The 21,038-nt window shown below is 46.4% G+C and overlaps 1 protein-coding gene across 2 annotated transcripts in view; it reads left to right on the forward strand.

Moving 5' to 3' along the window:
- The window catches only part of INPPL1 (inositol polyphosphate phosphatase like 1), a 75,978-nt gene that overhangs the window by 46,613 nt on the left and 8,327 nt on the right, over positions 1 to 21,038 (forward strand). Inside the window, exons 13-25 of one of the 2 annotated variants that reach the window (XM_089513214.1) lie at positions 304 to 421; positions 3,734 to 3,830; positions 5,277 to 5,415; positions 5,928 to 6,027; positions 9,561 to 9,649; positions 10,523 to 10,604; positions 11,153 to 11,242; positions 12,608 to 12,721; positions 13,920 to 14,008; positions 14,214 to 14,301; positions 16,659 to 16,814; positions 17,986 to 18,073; positions 19,481 to 19,639. In XM_089513214.1, the coding sequence (XP_089369340.1) occupies positions 304 to 421; positions 3,734 to 3,830; positions 5,277 to 5,415; positions 5,928 to 6,027; positions 9,561 to 9,649; positions 10,523 to 10,604; positions 11,153 to 11,242; positions 12,608 to 12,721; positions 13,920 to 14,008; positions 14,214 to 14,301; positions 16,659 to 16,814; positions 17,986 to 18,073; positions 19,481 to 19,639 (1,409 nt within the window). The remainder of the gene's footprint in view (positions 1 to 303; positions 422 to 3,733; positions 3,831 to 5,276; positions 5,416 to 5,927; positions 6,028 to 9,560; positions 9,650 to 10,522; positions 10,605 to 11,152; positions 11,243 to 12,607; positions 12,722 to 13,919; positions 14,009 to 14,213; positions 14,302 to 16,658; positions 16,815 to 17,985; positions 18,074 to 19,480; positions 19,640 to 21,038) is intronic. The other variant, XM_089513215.1, reaches the window with a different exon arrangement.

A 21,038-nucleotide genomic window follows, 5' to 3' on the forward strand; every position in this document is an offset into this window, starting at 1 on the left:
CCCTTTTCAGGGTGCTTTATAAAACAGACAGATCTGCTTAACAGAATGCACCCCGCATTGTTCTCCATGTATTTTCAGTTTCTCCTTACAAGACCCAGGGAAACAAGATGCATAAACACATGAAAAGGCTCCTTAACATTTCCCTGCCCTTCAAATCTTCTTCCTTCCATTATCCATCCTGTTTTATTGTACTCTGGTTTCTCTTCAGATCATATAAATCTTTTGCCTTTTACTATTGCTGTCTTGTTAAGAGAGCCACTGATTTCAGGATGCCAAGGTTGTCTTCCCTGGCTGTCTTTCCAGATCGCCATGCAGTCCCTGTGGAACATTAAAATCGCCGTCCTGGTGAAACCGGAGCATGAGAACCGCATCAGCCATGTCAGCACCTCCAGCGTCAAGACGGGGATCGCCAACACCTTGGGTAAGACAGAGACAGACCCCCAAGTCTGCTTTTGCAGCCCCTGCCTACCCCAGACCACCCTTTTTTCCTAAATGCCTTCTTCTGTAACCCTCCACAGAGTTCAACATTAAAAAATGGTCATTTTCAAGCTAGAATTGGAGTTTCCTCTGTGTTGGGTTGGCTTTTTGGCATTGGAGGCAACCCTTTCAGCTTCCAGGGGGTTCCAAGGGTGGAAGACTGACCCCAGAACCAGACAGAATTGCTGGGAGAAGAGAAGAATTGGGGTGGAATGGGAGGGTGGGCACGCATTCCTCCAGCAGGAGTCTAAAATAGGCTCAGCGCTCTCCACATTGAGTCAGTTTTAGGGTGAAATATGAATTGTAGGAAGCAGCCTTAAAGCAACTATTGACCCACCATCACTTGTCATCACTTGCTATCGGTTGCCATCGTAGAATCATAGATGCTTGGAGTTGGAAGGGGCCACAAAGGCCATCCAATCTTATCCCCTTCTGCCATGCAGGAGTCCACAATGAAGCACTAGGGAAAGATGGCCACCCAGACCCCTTTTTAAAACAGTCTCCAAAGCAGGAGACTCCATCCCCCTCCATTGAAGCAGCAGCGTCTTCCATGGTAAAACAGCTCCTGACCATCAAGAAGTTCCTCCTAAGCGTAATCGCTTTTCTTCTTATTTGAATCCATTGATTCCTGCAGGTCTGCTTAACAGTTTCCCCTTGAAAGGCCAAGGAAAACAAGATGCACAAACACATGAAAAGGCTCTTTAACATTTTCCTCCCCTCCAAATCTTCTTCCTTCCTGTATCCATTTCATTTATTCATTTAAAGGATGTATATCCTGCCTTTCTCCCAAAATGGGATTCAAGGAGGCTCCATCTTCAGCATGGCATCCCTTTAGATACTCAAAAATGGCTCTTGGGGCAGCTCTCAGTCTCTTCCTTGCCAGATTGAGTTTCCCTTATCTGGAATTCCAAAACGCAAAATATTCCGATATCCAAAATTGTCTGTGTGGATGGCTGAGATAGCAACACCTTTCCTTTCTGATGGTTCAATGCACACACACTTTGCTTCATGCACATAATCATTTAAAACATTGTATAAGATTACCTTCAAGTTAGGTTTTTAAGCAGAACCTGGATGGCCATTTCTCCCAGAGAGTGTTTTGATGAAGAGTTCCTGCATGGCAGAAGGGGGTTGGATCGGATGGCCCTTCTTGGGGTCTCTTCCATCTCTAAGATTCTTGGATTCTATGGCTATGAAGAGTATATGCAATATAAATGAATTTAGTACGTAGGCTTGGGTCCCATCTCCAAGATATTTCATTTCATATTTGCAAAAATGCCAGAATCTGGAAAAAAAATAAATATCCAAAACACTTCAGGTCCCAAACATTTTGGAGAAGGGAGAGTCAAGGTGTATTTATTGGTGAAGGTACATTTGGATTGTGTAACCCTCTTAAGGGCTTTGGGGGGATGATGTGGACCCTTGGCCATCCACAGTTGACCGCTCCTGCAATAGGGTTAGTGGGGAAGGAAGCATGCAATGGGGACCCCCCTTGTTATCAGAGCAGAAGATGCAGCATGAGCTTTTGTAGGCTAAGGAGATTATCCCATGAAGCTTTGCAGGTTTTTAAACATCGGAAACAGCAGTGATGCTTTTCACATTACCATGCAATTGCAAATTGATAATGCATTTTATCACACTACTGTTCCACTTACTCATTGGCTATCCAAGATTTAAGGCTGCATCCACACTGGATAAATAACTCGGTTGGGTACCGCTTTAACTGCCCTGGCTCAAGGCTATGGCATTCTGGGAGTTGGAGATTGTTGTGGGGCCTTCCTTCCTTAAGCACCGCTCCGCTCTGGGCCCACAACAAACTCCAACTCCCAGAATGCCATAGCCTTGAGCCAAGGCAGTTAAAGCAGTGCCAAACTGGGTCATTTCTCCAGTGTGGATACAGCCCTTGTAAGTAAAGTTGTCTTGCCTTTGTTGGGAGTCGGGAAGGTGCAGCAAAACCTGTTTGAACCCTCTTCTCTCTGAATTACCCTCGAATGGCTTAGAATTACCCCCGAATGGCTTATGGCATTGCAAATGTTCCAGAAAGACAAAGCCAGGGAGCCTATGAAAGTCCAGCGGTTTATTAGGCGGCTGGCTTCAGAGGAAGGTTTCTCCAAAGGTCTGAAGCCCCTGAGCATAGGTGACATGCCTTTTTATAGGCCTGAAACAAAGAACTTGCAAAACATACATTGATTGGATAAACAGAATTAAACATAGACACCCCTTTCTCAGTCATTGGTTACGAAAAATATACAGCTTTGAAGCCCCAGGTGGGCACCACCATCAATTCTCTTCTCAGGACTGTTTTCTGGACTCACTGTCCCAGCATGGCATCCCAGCAAAATGCCTAATTTTGGGTCAATGCAGGTATCTAGCCAGCATTTGGGGCAATAAAACAGGCCCCGAAAGACATGAAGAGCCACAAAGAGTTCTCTTTGACCTGTTATCTATCAGAGAAATAGTCCTTTCCCCTATTTCATCCTCAAACAACTCCAGGCATTCCAGCTATAAAACATATGGGCTTAGTTTTCTGTTTGTGTTGGTTTTGTCCTCCCTGTCCTCCTCAATGGCACATACTTCAATAAGGGGTTCACCGCACGATTGACAGCTGTCCGTGGGATTTTCTTGTTCATGAAAAGCATCGCCAGAAGCACCGGTTGACTACAGGCTTCCTACTGCCTAACCATAATGGGGTGCAATAAGATGATGATGATGATGATGATGATGACAATGACGACGACAACAGCAAAAACAACACATTTTTAGTTATATCCCACTTCTCCAAATGACTGAAGCGGCTTACGCTAAAAGTATCCATAAAATACAGTAACAGCATGTTTCATTATATCCCATTATATCCGTGGATTACAGAGCCAATCCTGTTTCTATCCCCATTATTGAAGAACAGTGTGATAATCTTCTTGGTCTCCATCCTCAGATGCATAATATGAACAGGTGCCTAGGAAAGACCAAAGGTGCCCAGGAGCTAGGTCTACTTCCTCCAATGGCCCAGAAGGTCCTTCCTGGGCACCAGTTCACTCCATACGTCTGAGGAAGGAGACCCAGTCTGTGAAAGCTCATGCTAGAACTTCTTTTGCTCCGTTAGTCTCGAAGGTGCTGCAAGGTCCCTTTGCATGCAGTTATTGCAGACGAACATGGTGACGTCTCTGAATTCTTATCTCTGAATGTTATCACTGGTGCTCATGTTTACCTCCCTGATCCATGATGCCACGTGCATCGTCTCCCTTTTGCTCCCAAGGAAACAAAGGGGCGGTGGGTGTCTCCTTCATGTTCAACGGCACGTCCTTTGGGTTTGTCAACTGCCACCTCACCTCCGGCAACGAGAAGACAGCCAGGTGAGTCCCTTTCGTGGGGCGGACCGGAGAGTTCAATGGCACAACTAGGGCTGCCATTTCAGGACCTGGGTTTTCAGAGCCAAATCCAGAGACCGAGGGACTGTCCACAGTAGGGTCATTAAGCCTCAGGCATTAAGTGCCAACCAGAGTTGTCCACCTGCTTGGGAAGGTTAAGGATAATCTAGCCTACTTGCTTCTAGGTGGTTGCAAAAGAGGAGCAGACGGTGAGTTCTGGCACCATAATTGGCGGGGAAGGAGGAAACTAAGTAAACACACAGACCATCTGGAATCATAGAATCCTAGAGTTGGAAGAGACCCCAAGGGCCCTGATCCAGTCCAACCCCCCTTCTGCTATGCAGGAACTCTCATTCAAAGCATCCCCATTGACAGATGGCCATTCAGCCTCTGCTTAAAGACTCCAGCAAAGGAGACTCCACTACTTTCTAAGGGAGCATCTTCCACTGTTGAACAGTTTTTACTATCCAGATGTTCCTCCTAATTTTTAGGTGGAATTTCTTTTCCTGTAGTTTGCATCCATTGTTATTGTCCTCTTCTCTGGAGCTGCAGAAAGCAATCTTACTCCATCATGTGTCCTTTTAACCTTCTGTTCTCCAGGCTAAACATACCCATAGAATAATAGAATTCTAGAGTTGCAAGATACCCCAAAAAGGGCCACCCAGTCCAACCCCATTCTGCCATGCAGGAACTCACAATCAAAGCATCCCTGACAAATGGCCATCCAGCCTCTCTTTAAAGACCTCTAAAGAAGGAGTCTCTACCATGATGTGAGTCAGTCCAGTTCTCTGTCAAACAGCCCCTACTGTCAGGAAGTTCTTCCTAATGTCGAGCTGGAATCTCTTTTCCTGTACCTTGCATCCATTGTTCCTATTCCTAGTCTCTGGAGCAGCAGAAAACAAGCTTGCTCCCTCCTCAGTGTGACATCCCTTCAAGTATTTAAACAGGGCTTGACCTTCTGTTCTCCAGGCTAAACATCCCCAGCTACCTAAGCCATTCCCCATAGGGTTCATGGTTTCCAGACCCTCCACCATTTTAGTCACCCTCCTCTGGACATGTTTCACCTTGTCCACATCCTTTTTGGTGCCCAGAACTGGACACAATATTCCAGGGGGGTCCTGAACAAAGCAGAATAGAGTGGCACTATTACTTCCCTTGATCTAGACACTATACTTCTATTGATATAGCCTAGAATCGCATTGGCCTTTTTAGCTGACGCATTGCACTGTTGACTCATGTTCAACTTGTGGTCTAATAGGACTCCTAGATCCCTTTCACACTTAGTCCCATTGCAAGGGAGAATCTGATCAATGGATGTTGATGGTCCAGATGGATGGCCTCAGGGGACCCCATCCCCATTCAGGCAGGAGCGGTGAGGGGACCCTGTGGGTCTCATGCTATAACTCTCCTTCCTCTCCGTCTCCCATCCAGGAGGAACCAGAACTACCTGGACATCCTGCGCCTTCTCTCGCTGGGCGACAAGCAGCTGAGCTCCTTCGACATCTCCCTCCGCTTCACGCATCTCTTCTGGTTCGGGGACCTCAATTATCGCCTCGACATGGATGTCCAGGTGAGGGGGTCTTTAGGGTGAGTTCGAGGGGAGTCGGTTTTTTAGGAGTAGGTGGGACAGAGTAGCAAAGTGGCATGTCAGGAGGGAAACCGATAAGGCCATGGCCTCTGAGCATCTGCAAAGAGCCACTTTATTAATATTTATGTCCAATCCCATATTATAGGATCCCAGGGTGGTGCTCTAGTACAATCAAATTAAACAATATGGCCTGTGTGGGGAATAACTGATGAGGTGGTGGTCTGTGAGCATGTGCAAAGAGCAGCTTTGTTTACTAAAATATTTATATCCTGTTCCATATTGCGGGATCCCAGAGTGGCGTCTTAAGCAAAATCAGATTAAACAATTTAAGATGTCATTGAGTTTATTTGGTCGTTCCCTGTTTTTCTGGGCCCTGCAAAGGTCTTTGTGGGAATGGTGTTGTGGGAAGAAAGGGTTTTTTTTCCTCCCCACTTTTTGCATGCTGCCATCCAGGCCACCGTTGCGTTTTGTTGGACCTCTTCCTTTCCTTGCAGGAGATTCTCAACTACATCAACCGGAAGGAGTTTGAGCCCCTCTTGAAGGTGGACCAGCTCAACCTGGAGAAGGAGAAGCACAAGATCTTCCTGAGATTCAGTAAGCCCAGCTGCAGTGCAGCAAAACCCCCATGATATGGGACACCATGCTTGGACTGGGAGTTCCTGCATGGCAGGATGGGGCTGGATTGGATGGGGGTCTTCTTGGGGTCTCTTCCAACTCTAGGATCCTGTAATTCTAAAAACCCTCAATGGGGAAGGAATTCATCTGCCCACGTCCCACTTTTTTGCCTTTATTGAGTAGTTCTCTCTCATCATGCCTCCCCTTTTTTAATGAAAGCCAGTGTGACACAGGACCCCCAAAGGCTATGCAATCCAGCCCCCTTCTGCCATGCAGCAATACACAGGATCCTAAAGTTGGAAGGGACTACTAAGGGTCATATAGTCCAACCCCCTTCTGCCATGCAGGAATATATAGGGTCCTAGAGTTGGAAGAGACCCCCAAAAGCCATCCAGTTGTGCCAGGCAGGAATTCACAATCCAAGCCCTCTATGTGACAGATAGCCATCCAGCCTCTGTTTAAAACTCTCCAAAAAGGAGGCTCCATGACGCTCCATTGAGGCAGCAGCGTATTTCGTTGTTGAACAGCTCTGACTAAATATAAAAAACCTAGCACTCATCTTAGTTGCAATATCCGAAGTAACAGAGCAACAGAATAGCACTGATAGAACACAAAGAGCAATGAAAATTACTTGCAAAACAGCCAACTATACTATGCAGAGACCGGTTTCCTATGCCTTTGTGTACTAACTGCCTTCATTAAAACTGGACCTGCAACTTCATTTCCATGCACAAAGGATTTATAGTTTGAATTGACATTCCCACATACCAGTGGCATATATATGTCTGTGCTTGGCTTCCACTCCACCAAATGCATCTGAAGAAGGAGACTGAAGTCTAGGAAAGCTCATGCTGCCACCTTCTTTCTTTCAGTTAGTTTCAAAGGTGCTATAAGATCTCTCCACATACTGATTCTGCAGACTAACACGGCTATATCTTGTATATTACAAGCATGTATATATATTAGCAGAGCTAGTGTGGCATAGTGGTTTTGGCATTGGACTAAGGCGTTTATCAGGCGGATTATCTTTGCAGCTCAGATCCGGGCTTCTGCAGATTGGGCCATTCGCATTCTCATGATAACGAGAATGTATTTTCATACCTGGTAGCTTTAAATGTGAGCCCCTTCCACGGGACTTGCGAATTGAATCCTTACTGGCTCCTCATTTTGGCGCGTTTTGGCGAGTGTGCTAAATAAGTGGATTGACGCAATTTGCATTAGGGCTCTGTTTGATCTCACTGCGAATTGGTCTGGTGTGGAATCCCAATTTGCTTGTGCTCCTGAACACCATCGCAAGACCCCAAGGTTACAAATCTCCCATGATGCCCTGCTGCAATTTGCCCCATTTTCTTCCGGTGGCTCTTTTCGCTTTCAGGGCAACCGGGGCTCCATTGGAGCTCTCTCTCTGCTTCCCTCCTCTTCCCCGCTGCAACTTCGGCAGGGCATCCTGGTCAGCAGCGCTTTCTCCCTCCCTGCCTCTCTCTCTCCCTCACACACACACACACATCCCTGGCAGCAAATGCAAAGGGATCCTCCCTGTCAGAGCCCCCATCCATTTCATCCACATGTACATCCATCCTCCTGTCAATCTCCTCATCTATCTTATATATGCACACACACACAAACACACATATATACATACACACACACACACACACACACACACACCAGAGCTCTCTGGCAGAGAAGGCTCAATGTCTCTGGACACTGCAGTTCCCAGAATTCCATAGCACTGAGCCTGGACAGTTAAACTGGAGTTAAACTGGATTATCTCCCCAGTGTGGATGCAACCTAAGAGAAGGCAACTGAATGACAGGAGGATGGATGTAGATATATCTAGATATAGCTATAGCTCTTTAAGGGCTTTTGGACTTCAGCTCCCAGAATCCCAGGCTATTGGCCAACATGGCTGAGGCTTCTGGGAGCTGAAGTCCAGGATCTTAAAGGACACAGTTTGGGGACCACTGGGATAGATGTAGATGTGGATGAAATGGATGGGGGCTCTGACACGGAGGACCCTTTGAATTTGGCTACCAGGGAAGGGAAACTAGAAGGGAGGAAGAAAAAAGGGGGAGCTGTCATTCAGGTGAGGCTAGCATTCGCATGAAAGTGGAGCCTGGCTCCCTTCTTAGCCCCAGAAGTGCAAAGGTTCAGGATGCCTTCAGGGCCCCACTGAGCATGTGCAAAGGTCCCAATTCGAATTGTTGAATCCCCCATGGTCTGCACCGGTGTGGAAGTACAATTTGCACTCACTCCTCTTTGCCTGAATCCGCATTACGTGACTTCCTTCGATTCAATTCCCCCTCAGTTCAGAAGGGCAACGGAACAGCAACCAGGTATGAAAATACATTCTCGTTGTCACATGAATGCGAATGGCCCAATCCGCAGAAGCCCCGGATCTGAGCTGCAGAGACCCCATCTGATAAACGCCTATGACTCCGGGAGACCAGGGATCGAATCCCCGCTCGGCCATGAAACTCACTGGGTGCCCTTGGGCAATAAGTCACACTCGCTCATCCTCAAAGGGGAAAGCAAAGGCAAAGCCCCTCTGAACAAGTCTGGCCAAGAAAACCCCATGATAAGTTTGCCATAGGGTTGCCACATGTCAGAGACAATTGAAAGCACACAACAACAATAACAACAATGACAAATACACATTGCAGAATTTATTTATTTTTATTTTTGTTGTTATATGATAATACAGTGTAAAAAATTGCTGTTCAAGATTCTTCAAAAGGTCCTCCGCATACAAAGTGGAAGGATTCCTATGCCACCCAGAAAACACACAGAGGCAGCAAATCCAGAATTATTCAACCGTTTTGTAGTTCTTCTTCAGTCCCAATTTGCAAAGGCATTCTCTTCATTAACTAAGCATAATACCGTATCACCTTTGATTATCTGCCCATGAACAAAAAATACTGTTTATAGAAATAAACAACTTACCAACAGCTTTCAATCCAGGAAGGGATTTTCCTTCCTTCCTTCCTTCCTTCCTTTTTTCCTTCCTTCCTTCCTTCCTTCAAGCCTTTGGCTGCCTTCTCCCCACTAGAGACAATGGAGGCTTCCCTCCCTTGGACAGTGGGGAGTCTCCTTCTTCGGAGGCTGTTTTTAAACACAGGCTGGGTGGCCATCTGACCCAGGGAGAAGGGCTTGGGTGGTGTATTTCTGCATGGCAGGACTGGATGGCCCTTGGGGGTCTCTTCCAACTCTGATTCCATGTATTCCTGCCTGGCAGAACAGGAATTGGATTGGTTGTCCCTTGGTCCCTTCCAGCCCTCTGGTTCTGTGTATTCCTGTATGGCAGAAGGGGGGTTGGACTAGGTGGCCCCTTTGGGTCCCTTCCAACTCTAGCATCCTATTATTCTAACCACTGAACACCCTCTTTTTAAGGCCAAACTCTTGCAGGGGGGCAAGGTTACCTTCTCCCCACCAGAGAGGATGGAGACATCCCCCCAGCTAAGGTCTCATCCCATACTGTGTCTTTCTGTCCCACCCACCCCTGTTTTTCCCAGGTGAGGAGGAGATCACCTTCCCCCCGACGTACCGCTATGAGAGGGGCTCTCGGGACACTTATGTCTGGCACAAGCAGAAGCCCACCGGGGTAAGGGGCCCCGGAGTCAAGCGAGGGGCTTGGGAAGGGGCACTGGGGAAGGGGGCAGGTTGCACACGGATGACCGGGGGGGGGGGGGGGACGGATGTCCTGGGGGATGCCCTCTGCGGCCATGGACACAAGCAGCAAGTGGTTTATGCGCTGCCTTCTTGGTGGTGGCTCTGCAACTCCTTCCCTGGAGAGGTCAGACTGCCTCTCTTTGATGGTAGGCAATGACTTTGGCTGCATCTGCACTGCAGAAATAATGCAGTTTGACACAGTTTGAACTGCCAGGGCTCAATGCTTGAAATCCTGGGATTGCCAACAAATATTAAGTAGAATCATAGAATCATTTCAGGGGAAGGAATTGACAAAATCACTTCTGACTATTCCTTGCTTTAAAAAACCCTGTGTAATTCATAGTGGGGTTGACATGATTCAACAGACAGCTTGAAGGTACCCCCCCCCCCAAAAAAAAGCACCAGATCCCATATAATCTTGGTAGCTTAGCAGGGTCAGCCCTGGTTTGTCCTTGGATAGGAGACTGCCAAGGAATCCCAGTGCTGGAGGCTGTATTTCAGAGGAACCAACTGGTCAAACCATTTCTACTTCCTTGGGGTCAACTGGTGCCAGAGGGTGGGCAGCAGAGATAGACCAGGTGGCAGAGGAGCACCAGCCCACGGGGGGAGGCCTGCGAGACCCCCTTCACCTCACTGAGGACCGGTCACTTTCTCAGGCCGCCCCCCCGAGTTCCAGTTTCTGCCACCTCTGAGGCTGGAAATCAGCTGGAAATAACGGGAAGGCCATGGGGATGTATGGATACAATGGCAGATGGCTCCCGACCCATAACCTGACCACTTACCCTTTGTCGCCCATGTCCCCCAGGTGAGAACAAATGTCCCCTCGTGGTGCGATCGGATCCTCTGGAAGTCGTATCCAGAGACACACATCAATAGTAACTCCTACGGTGAGTTTTGTGCAATGAGGCATGGTGATGATGATGATGATGCCCCTTTTCCTCAGCTCAGGACTTTCCCCAGAGAATCAGACAGGGGTGGGAAATAGGAATTTATGGCATATAGGATGGGCCAGTGGAAGGGGATGATGTACATCACACTGCTTTCATCTGATTTGTGGGGTCTCCTATAGGTACCCCAAAAGCCATGTAGTCCACCCCCTGCTAAAGCTGTAAATCTGGAATCACAGGGTTGGAAGGGAACCCTAAGGGTCATCCAGTCCCTCTCCTGACCAGGCAGGAATCCCCCACTGCATTGGAAGGGCCTCCCAAGGACCACCGACCCTTGACTGTCCAGAAGGGATCTCCAAAGGCTATCTAATCTGGCCCCTTGACATTGCTGGAAATCCGCATGGCACTCCTTCCTACCTCCCCCAGTCCAAGAGGTGGTCCTTTTGTCCCTCTCCCCAACAATTCCAAGTGGCTGGAAAGGAAGCTAGGTGTCCAGACGGGATCCTGAGTCCCATCGTCCGCTGAGAGCTCTTCCTTTTCTTCACCAGGTTGCACAGATGATATTGTGAGCAGCGACCACTCGCCTGTCTTTGCAGCCTTTGAAGTCGGGGTGACGTCCCAGTTTGTTTCCAAGAAAGGTACTGGAGGGCCGGTGAGGCTGTGGTGTTGGATAGCAGATTGACTGGACGCTAGGATATGCGGACTTGGCCTGGGCTGGTCCAAGAGGGGCCAAATCCATTGTGCCTTTGGCTTTGGCTGGTTGGCCTTCCTCTATTTCTTCTCACTCCCCGGAAGCTGGAGCTTGGGAGTGGTCATTTTTGGACTACAACACCCACAATCCTGACTGGGGGGTTCTGGGAGTTAAAGTCTCCCCCCAAAAGGCAACTTCCCCAAGCTTTGCCAGCGATCCCCAGCAAAATACTTACTCTTTGGGGTGAATAATAATTAAGTCAACATCCTCTTAGATTTGAAAATTCTATTTCTTTATTTTTTTTAATATAAGAAAGGAAGACCGCAATAAAGTATTACTTGACCAATGCATCTAAATAAGCAGATTGAAATAAATAAGGCTAAAATCTTGCCAAGAAAACCCTTCTCCTTAGGGTTGCCATGAATCGGAAACGATTTGAAGGCACATAACGACACCAAAAGCTCTAATATGGAAAAACAGATGCCCCAGATGCGCTGCTTCCCATACTGCGACACCCAGGCTGACTGGCACTGTTGATATTGATATTGATGTTGATATTGTATTTATTATGTAAGGTTGTTATATAACGCTGTTTTAAATTTGCTGTTTTAAACTGTCGTGTATCTTGTATTTATGACATTGATGTGATCCCACCTCAATCCCCAGGGAGAAGCGGGAAATAGAAAAATAAAAATTATTATTACTATTATTATTATTATTATTATTATTATTATTATACAAGTGACTTTCCTAAGCTCTCCCCCAGCAAAATGCTTACCTCTTGGCTCTTTGAGAAGCATAGAAAGTCAGCATCATCTTAGATTTTAACATTTTAAAAAAATGAGTTTGAGAAAGCAAGATTCTAGCAACAATAAAATACAGCGGACCCTTGGTGTCAGCTGAGGTCTGGTTCCAGGACCCCCAGTAGATACCAAAATCCATGGATACTCATCCCATTATATACAGCATGGTAGCAAAATAGCATCCCTTATAAGGAATTGCAAGATCAATTTTTGGAATTTATATCTTTTGAAATGTTTCAATTGAATCTGCGGATGTAGAGGCCGACTGGAGCAGCAGATCAGTGCATCCGAAGAAATGGCTTAAAATCCCAAAAGTTCAGGCTGAAATAAACCCGTTGTTCTTAAAAGGGGGCTGCTAGATGCCTTTCCTGCATATACTGGAAAAGTCAGAAGCACCCTTTTGCTATGGAAGCTAGGGCTACTCCGATGGGAGGCATGGGGGGCAAGGATGGGGGCTCCTGCTGACCCCTCCCAGCCCCTCGCTGACCCCCGTCCTTGCCTCCTTCCAGGTCTCTCCAAGTCTTCTGACCAGGCCTACATCGAGTTCGAGAGCGTGGAGGCCATTGTGAAGACGGCCAGCAGGACCAAGTTCTTCATTGAGTTCTACTCCACTTGCCTGGAAGGTATGTGTGCGAAAGATGCTTCCTCCCATCACTTGCGCATCCTTACAATGGGGCGGGCCACTGCCGGCAGGTGGGAGGCAATTGCACCCCGTCTCTTCTGTAGGCTGTAAACCCCTTTCAAGAAGCCCAAAAGGCTCCCCTTTCCTCTGCAGCCCCTCTCAAAATGGCAACAAAAATGAGATAATGTCACTCCAGGTCTTTAAACAGAGGCTGGATGGCCATCTGTCCCAGAGGACAGAGGGAAAAGGAGGCATTTGAGGGTAGTATTAGTATCCTTATTATTAAGCTTTATTTATAGAGCGCTGTATATTTACACAGCGCTGTACACATACAATCTGCTAAAAAAAGAATAAAATAAAATAAACCTGGCCAAGGCATACATTCTACTAAAATAATTTAACACAATACATATTAATACATATTAACATTAGGAGCCCTGGTGGCGCAGTGGTTCAATGCCTGTACTGCAGCCACTCACTCAAAACCACAAGGTTGCGAGTTCAAGACCAGCAAAAGGGCCCAAGCTCGACTCAGGCTTGCATCCTTCCGAGGAGGGAGCTAAAATGAGTACCCAGACTGATGGGGACAAATTTGCTTACTTGCTCATTAGCTTACTTGCTGTTCACCGCTATGATCTTTGGAATAGCAGCATATAAATAAAACATATTATTATTATTATTAAATAATAAAATATAGCAAGTCAATAAAAATAAACCTATGATAACTATAGGATTATTGGGGTGCTTCTTGGGATGGGGTTATATTTTCTGTGTGTTCCAACTGTCTGGAGAGCTTTTCTCTAAAGATGCCAAAGCCACAGATGCTGGCAAAACGTCAGGAATAAACTCTTCTAGATCATGGCCATGGAGCCCCAAAAACCCAGAAAAAACTATAGCTTTTTGCATGGTTTGTGGGCAGAGATGGCCTGAAAATCACACCATTTTAAAAAACTGGGGAGGAATAGTGAGGTTCTTCAAGATCTGCAAAAGCGGGGTGCAGGGTCTTTGCTGTGCCCTCCCTTGCTTGAAGGACTGGCCTCTTGAGCCACAGTGTCCAGCAACGGTCGCTTTGTGGTGCAGAATGACCGGCCAGCTGACCATGGAAGCAAGGGCAAATGCAGCCAGAAGGGAGTGCAGCTGGAGCCTAGGTCCACTTTTTCCCCATCCATTTATTTCCCTTTTTTAAAAATATTCCCCAGAATTCAAAAAGAGTTATGAGAACGACTCCCAGAGCAGTGACAACATCAACTTCTTGAAGGTCCAGTGGTCATCCAGGCAGCTGCCCACGGTAAGAGCCTCTCCCCCGCACAACCCCCAGCGTCCGTCTGGAGGAACTGGACGGTCAGCTGAACTGCAAGAACCTGTGGGAGGAAGAGGAGGTGAAAGAGGAGGAAGAGAAGGACATCACTCTGCTGCTGCCTTGAGTCCCTATATTGGGAGCAAGGTGGGATATAAGCAAATAATAATAATAGTGATTCTTCCTCCGCTTCTAGCTCAAGCCCATCCTCTCTGACATTGAGTACCTGCAAGACCAGCACATCCTCTTGACCGTCAAGTCTATGGATGGCTATGAGTCCTACGGTAAGAAGCCAAAAAGCTCTAGGGGGCTGTGTCCATAACAGGCAAGTGGTCGCCGCACTGGTCATCCCCAGGCGCCCGCAGAGATGCCAGTCTTGTTAGATGGCAATGGGCTTTCTCTTAAGTGTCACCTTTGCATCCCATAAATCAAAAGGATTTGAAGTGGGATTATTGCCCCAGATACTGGATTATTTGATGCAGGATTATCATCCACCATAAATTGAACGCTAGCCAGTGGTGTGTCAAAGAAGGCAAATGCTATTTCAGCTTGCATTATTAGAAGCATAGCTTCTAAGTCATGGGAAGTCATTGTCCTCTTATGTTCTGCCCTGATTAGGCCTTGGCTGCATTCAGCTCTGGGCATCTCATTTTAAGAAGGATAGAGACAAGTTCAGAGAAGGGCAACAAGGATGATAAGAGGTTTGGAGAGCAAAAGATATGAGAAGCTGTGCATGTTCAGCTCGGTGAAGAAAAGATGGAGGGATGACATGACTGCACTCTTTAAATTTCTCAATGGCCGCCTCAAAGATGAGGAGGCCCATGTTTTCTCTGCTGCCCCAGAGGGGAGAGCCAGGGCTAATGGTTTCAGGTTACAGGAGGGTAATGTTGACTGAACATTAGGAGGAGGTTTTTTATGGTCAGAGCAGATCAGCAATGGCACCAACTGCCCAGCGAGGTGCTGGAGTCTCCATCTCTGGACATCTCCCCAAAGAGTCTGGTCAGCTGGGGATGCTTTAGGTGGAGGTCCTGCACTGAGCAAGGAGTTGGACTCCATGGCCCATGAGGCCTTGCCAACTCTAGGACTCTAGGATTCTAGGTTTCTTTTCTTTTTTTCACATTAATTTTTTATTATTAATATACAATTTACTGTCTATACTTGACTATAAGTTGACCTCATGTATAAATCGAGGGCAAGTTTTGGGACCAAAATCATGGATTTTGATAGAAGTTGAGGGTAAAATGTAGAGGCATGTAACAAAGGATGTGAAGGATGATGCAAAGGAAGACAATGTCAAAGAACATATAGTGCACCCACGTCTTACACGGCTTTCAGCATATGCTGAAAGCCACGCAGGGAGAAGGGGCAGCAAGTCCCATAGGCAACAATGGGGCATGTGCCCATGACGCGTATGCGCTGCCGCACCACTCTATGCACGAGCCCCATTCAAAACCAGTCTGGAACGGATCCCCTGCAAAAGTAAGGGCGCATTGTATAAAATTCCAGCAGACATTAACTGTTTGTGCCCACACTAAAAACTGTATGAATCAAATAATAGAGGGGGGTCAATGCTTCCAGGCCAGATTACGGTCTTTCCTTTCACCAGGGTATGGCTCCTTTTTAAAATAAGTATTATAGTACCTATGTTGACCTGTGGATAAGTCGACATAGGTTTTTGGGGTCAGTGTTTCGACTAAAATTTCTAGATTTATACATGGGTATACAGTATCTTTAACATATTTAAATATATCCATATTTATCCTATTCCATTTTATCTTTTACACATCCAGTTACATCAAACATATATTTATGACTTAATAACATATCACATCTTCATATGCATTACATCTTACCACCTTTTCCTCCTTATTCCCTCCTTTTTGCTCTTCTGCTTCTCAACCTTGGAAGTTCTTCTCTCTCGATTATCAATTTTCTCATTTCTTTCACCTCTGATAAACAACCATCAAACTATTTCTGTCATGTAGTTATTACACTGTGCATATTTCTATTTGCAGTATTTTAATCATATCACTGTTTTCAGCTTATATAAAATATTATTTTTCAAATAATTGATATTTCCAAACTTTCTTCGTCTATGAACATCTATCTTGACAATATCCCATTAGTGGCTCCCAGCTATCATTCTTCTCAATCATTGTTTTATCTCTTAAATGCATCTTCAGTTTTGGATTCTAGGTTTCAAACTCATGTAGCTTAGTGCTCCTCGAAGTGTTGTCCAGTGCCAGTCTGTGGAGCATTGGGTGCCAGTCCTCTCTGGGTTTCCTGGAAAAAAAGAAACCATTGCAGTCAGTGGGCCACCCTCCCGGCTATTGGGAATTGGACTGGGTGGCCCTTGTGGTTTCTTCCAGCTCTGTGATGATACCTTCCAACATACTCAGCCTGGCATCCTTCCTCCGTAGGTGGCTAAAATGAGTCCCCAGCTTGTTAGGGGCAATTGGCTTACACTTTGTAAACCGCTTAGGGAGTGCTTAAGTGCACTGAGAAGTGATATAGAAATGTACTTGCTATTGCTATTGCTAGCAATGGGTTGCTCAGCTTTGCCAGAGGGGCAGTCCTGACATCCTATTGCCACCTGCCCATCCTCACAATGCCCTTCTTTGCCCCCCCAACCCGTTTCCAGGGGAGTGCGTCATTGCCCTCAAATCCATGATTGGGAGCACGGCCCAGCAGTTCCTGACTTACCTCTCCCACCGTGGCGAGGAGACGGGCAACATCCGCGGGTCCATGAAGGTCCGGGTGCCGGCGGAGCGGATGGGGACCCGCGAGAGGCTCTACGGTGAGGAAGGAAGGAAGGAAGGAAGGAAGGAAGGAAGGAAGGAAGGGCAGTGGTCATTTTTTGGCATGAAAGGAGAGATGCTCTGCCACCCCCTGAGTCTGCAGCCAAGGGATGCTTTACTGAATAGAGGGAAAGATCTTGAGAAGAAATGGGATCCAGGAGACCAAACGGAGCGGATGGGGAAAACTCAATACTACCTAAGTAAATTCTAAGCCCCTGGCTTAGAGGAGGATGAGGAAGAGGAAGAATAGAGAATTGTACTAGGAAGAAGTAATACCCATGAGGACAAGAAGAGATAGTAAGCATTAGCAGAACAGCAGGACAAGGCAATACGCTTGTCCCTCTACATTTGTGGCTTTGGCTTTTGTGGAGTTGATTATTCATGGATGTTCTCCGCTGGGGTTTGCTTCCAAGATCCTCCATCTGTGGATAACAAAATCCATGGATGCTCAAGTCCCATTAAATATAATGGCAGAGCAAAATGGTGTCCCTTATAAAAATAGATTTTTGGAATTTATACCTTTTTTTGAATATTTTCAAGCCATGAATGGTTGAATCCATGCATAAAAAATCAGTGGATAAGGAGGGATGACTATAGTATAATAGGAAATAGATAAGTAGTAGTGGTTAAATGCCAACTACTGCAGCCACAAGGTTGTGAGTTCAATTCCAGCTAGTGGCTCAGGGTTGACTCTGCCTTCCATCCTTTTGTAGGTGGGTAAAATTGCCATTTTGGGGGGCAATTGACTTACAGAGTGTGAATTGTAAACTCAGAGAATGCTGAGTTCTATATGACACAGTATAAAATTGAAAATGCTATTGCTATAGTAAGCAGTAGTAGTAGCAGCAGTAAGAATTAACAGTAGTCTAAGATAGTAGATAAAAGGTGGTAAGTAGTAGTAAGAGGAAGAATTAGTAGCAGTATAAAAGGACGTAGATAAGTAGTAGTAGTAGTAAGAAGAAGAATTAATAGTTGTAGGATAGGAATTAGTGGTAAGAATAAGTAGTGGTAGGTATTAGTGGCAGGAAGGTGGCATCTGTAGGCTGACCCTGTCCAGACCGGGAGACACAATGCCACTGGTTCTGTCCCATCCGCCCATGGTGGCCATGGTGACCCCCCCAGCTGTGACCACTGACCATCTTTGTCTCCCATTTTGCCCCTCCATTGCAGAATGGATCAGCATTGACAAGGACGAGACGGGCGCTGCAAAGGGGAAGCTGCCGCCCCCAACCTCACGGACCAACCTGGAGCACCCCAAGTACGTCTCCAACGGTGGGAAATGTGAAAGTCAACACAATGTGGAAGGGTGGAAGAGCCCTGCTTGCACAGTGGTCAAATGCCGTTATGCAGCCACTCACTCACAAACCACAAGGTTGTGAGTTCCATACCAGCCAGGGGCTTAGGGTCGACACTGCCTGGCATCCTTCTGAGGCTGCTAATATGAGTACCCAGGTTGTTGGAGGCCATTAGCTTACTCATTATAAACTGCTTAGGGAGTGCTTCAGTGAACTGATAAGAGTTATAGAAATGCACTTACTATTGACATAGATATTGATATTGCATAAGCACACTGATTAGAGTTATAGAAATGCACTTGCTATTGCTATTGCATAAGTTCACTGATAAGTGGTATAGAAATGTATTTGCTATTGCTTATTGCTAATGTGATGGGTATCTGGGCAAAGTAAATGGCCGCCAGACAGTCTGAACCCCCAGCTCTGGTTTGGATGGGATGGGAGAGCGGGAGGTGGGGAGCGCGGCCGCAGTTGTTGCTGGCACTGGAAAGGACCAAGGCGATTCGGGAACCAGGTCACTGCAGTCCTCCAGAAAAACTTGGAAGGCTAAATCCCATTGATAAATATGCCTCCGAGCCCCATTTTCATCATGTCTGGGCTATTTTAGTCCCAAAGGAGACCTAAAACCTTTTCCACTTCTTTTTTTTAAGAGACCCCGGGGGGCCACCAAAACAACTAGGATTTACACATTGATGTTGTTACACAGTCCCTTGCGTTGAGTGGCCATGTTGTATGGCTGAATGTACTACAAAACATACAACCAGATGAGCATGTGCAAACACATCCTTTGACATACGCAACCAGGGTAACCAGATGTCCTAACTGCAAAGGAGAACAAAGCACCGTAAAATGTAAGACGTTCAATAATTACAAGGGAGAGGCTAAGCACACACACACACACACACACACACTCATGCTCATATAATATATATAAATTCATGCTTCTTAGTTATGCTCAAAATGGACAATATTTTGGAATTCCTCCTGGACAGAAGGTTGACATGTAGGACATGTCCCAGAAAAGGAGGATGTCTGGTCACCCTGCACATACCACATCCACATCACATGTGCACACGCAACAACATCCCATGGACAAACCCCCCCCCCCCTTGTGCAACAGCCTTGCAATTAATGAAGTGGCTCTGCATTGGACAGAAACCTCCAACTCTAGTTCCGTTGTTGGGCAACTAGATACTTGGGGCATCCTCCTCCAGGAGGACAATGGGAGTTGTAGTCCAACACACCCGCCAGTTGCTCGGTTTTGTGACTGTTGTTGCAAAAGCAGCCCCTACAGATAACTTTCTGAGATGCCATAAGACTCTCCAGGTCTCTGATGGTTTGCTGATGCTTCCCATGTTCTTCTTTCCCAGATCTGTCGGACGAAAACATTCCCCCGTCGAAGTTGTAGCTGCAGGGTCCAATCCGGCCGGAAAGCCCTTGGAGGAGCTGGAGAAGCCGGGGGCCGTGACTGCCAGCCGACCACCTGCTCCGCACCGCGGGACCTCCAAAGACGAAGCCTCCCAGGGCAGGTGAGAGAGCGGCGGGGCAAAGTTAGGGGCAAACCCCTTCTCTGGCTTTCTCCTGGAAAGAACCGACAAGTAGCTTTATAGCAGCTTTCTTTCCACTGTGAGAGAGACTTTGCAAACCACACTGTTTTTGAAAGCTATTTGCAGTTTGGAACTTAATTCTGCCTAGAATTTGCACATGGTTTTCTGCCAAGGAAGCAGCCTTTTCTGCCAGAAAATAATATTTCCGTGTTGAAAGACAGTCCATCTCCACATTCTCCATGAAAGTGGGGAAATTGCAAATAAAAAAAGGTTATTTTTTTCTTTTTACTCTAGGTCCTCCAGTGCAACTCTGTGGTCAACCTCCACTGGAAATTGACCATAGAATCACACTGGAGGACCCACAAATGCCTAGAGAAGTGTTTTCTCTAGGTCCTCCGTAACGACTCTGTGGTCACCTTCTGGTGCTGGAGGACACAAAGATTCCTAGAGAGAACGTATTATTCAAATCCACGAATAATCAAATCTACAAAAGTCAAAGCTGTAAATGTGGAGTATTTGACTGTATTATTTTCTGTACAGAGAAGATTGTTTCTGTGCAGAAGATGCTGTAGTTTGGGACTTATTCGGTGCCAAATTTGCCTGTGGTTGATTTGTGTAAAAGCAGCACCTTCTCCCCCGAAAATAGTATTTTCTGTGTGTAGAAATACCATTTTCTGTGCAGAAGGAGCATTGTTCTGTGCAAAACAACCACGTGTGAATTTTGTGCAGGCTAAGTCCTGAACTACGAAGATGATAATCAAGATTCTTCTTTGCAGGGTTTCTTGGCCCTCAAAAAACATAGGTTTTTAAAGACCATTTTTGAATACTTTGGAGTGCTCTTTCCATCCCTAGACAAGATGCACAGAGCTTCCAAGAGGAAGTGGACACAGGGCCAGATGGTTACTGAATGTTTACCTGGCGCAGATGCTTCGGGCGTCTCTCCCTGGCTGGCTGTAGCTTGCTCCCTCTTTCTTGCTGGACGTTTCCTAACTTTCCCAGTGTCTGAGTAACTGAACAAAAATTCAACAGAAACAGGTTAACATTCATGCCAAAATTGCAGGGCTGAGTCTGGGGAGACAAACAAGGATTTGCATGCTGTCATCTGTTTACTTTGGACTTTTGTCTTCACTTTCACTGAGTTCATGTCTGTGCTGCCTCCCTTCCTAAAATAGTTCACCCCTGTGTAAAAAAAGGATGCTGTTGTTTTAGAACTGCTTCAGTAACTAAAACTAACAAAATGAATTTCAGTGGGGAGGAGTGTAAGATGCCACACTTAAGTAGAAAAAAAATGAAAGGCACAAATATAGTGTGGGGGACACCTGGCTTGACAATAGTATATGGGAAAGGGATCTAGAAGTCCTAGAAGACCACAAATTGAACA

Source organism: Sceloporus occidentalis, unplaced genomic scaffold (genome assembly GCF_023333645.1).
Source record: "Sceloporus occidentalis isolate IW3139 unplaced genomic scaffold, rSceOcc1.0.p SCAF_2, whole genome shotgun sequence".
NCBI classification, from domain to species: Eukaryota; Metazoa; Chordata; class Lepidosauria; order Squamata; family Phrynosomatidae; genus Sceloporus; species Sceloporus occidentalis.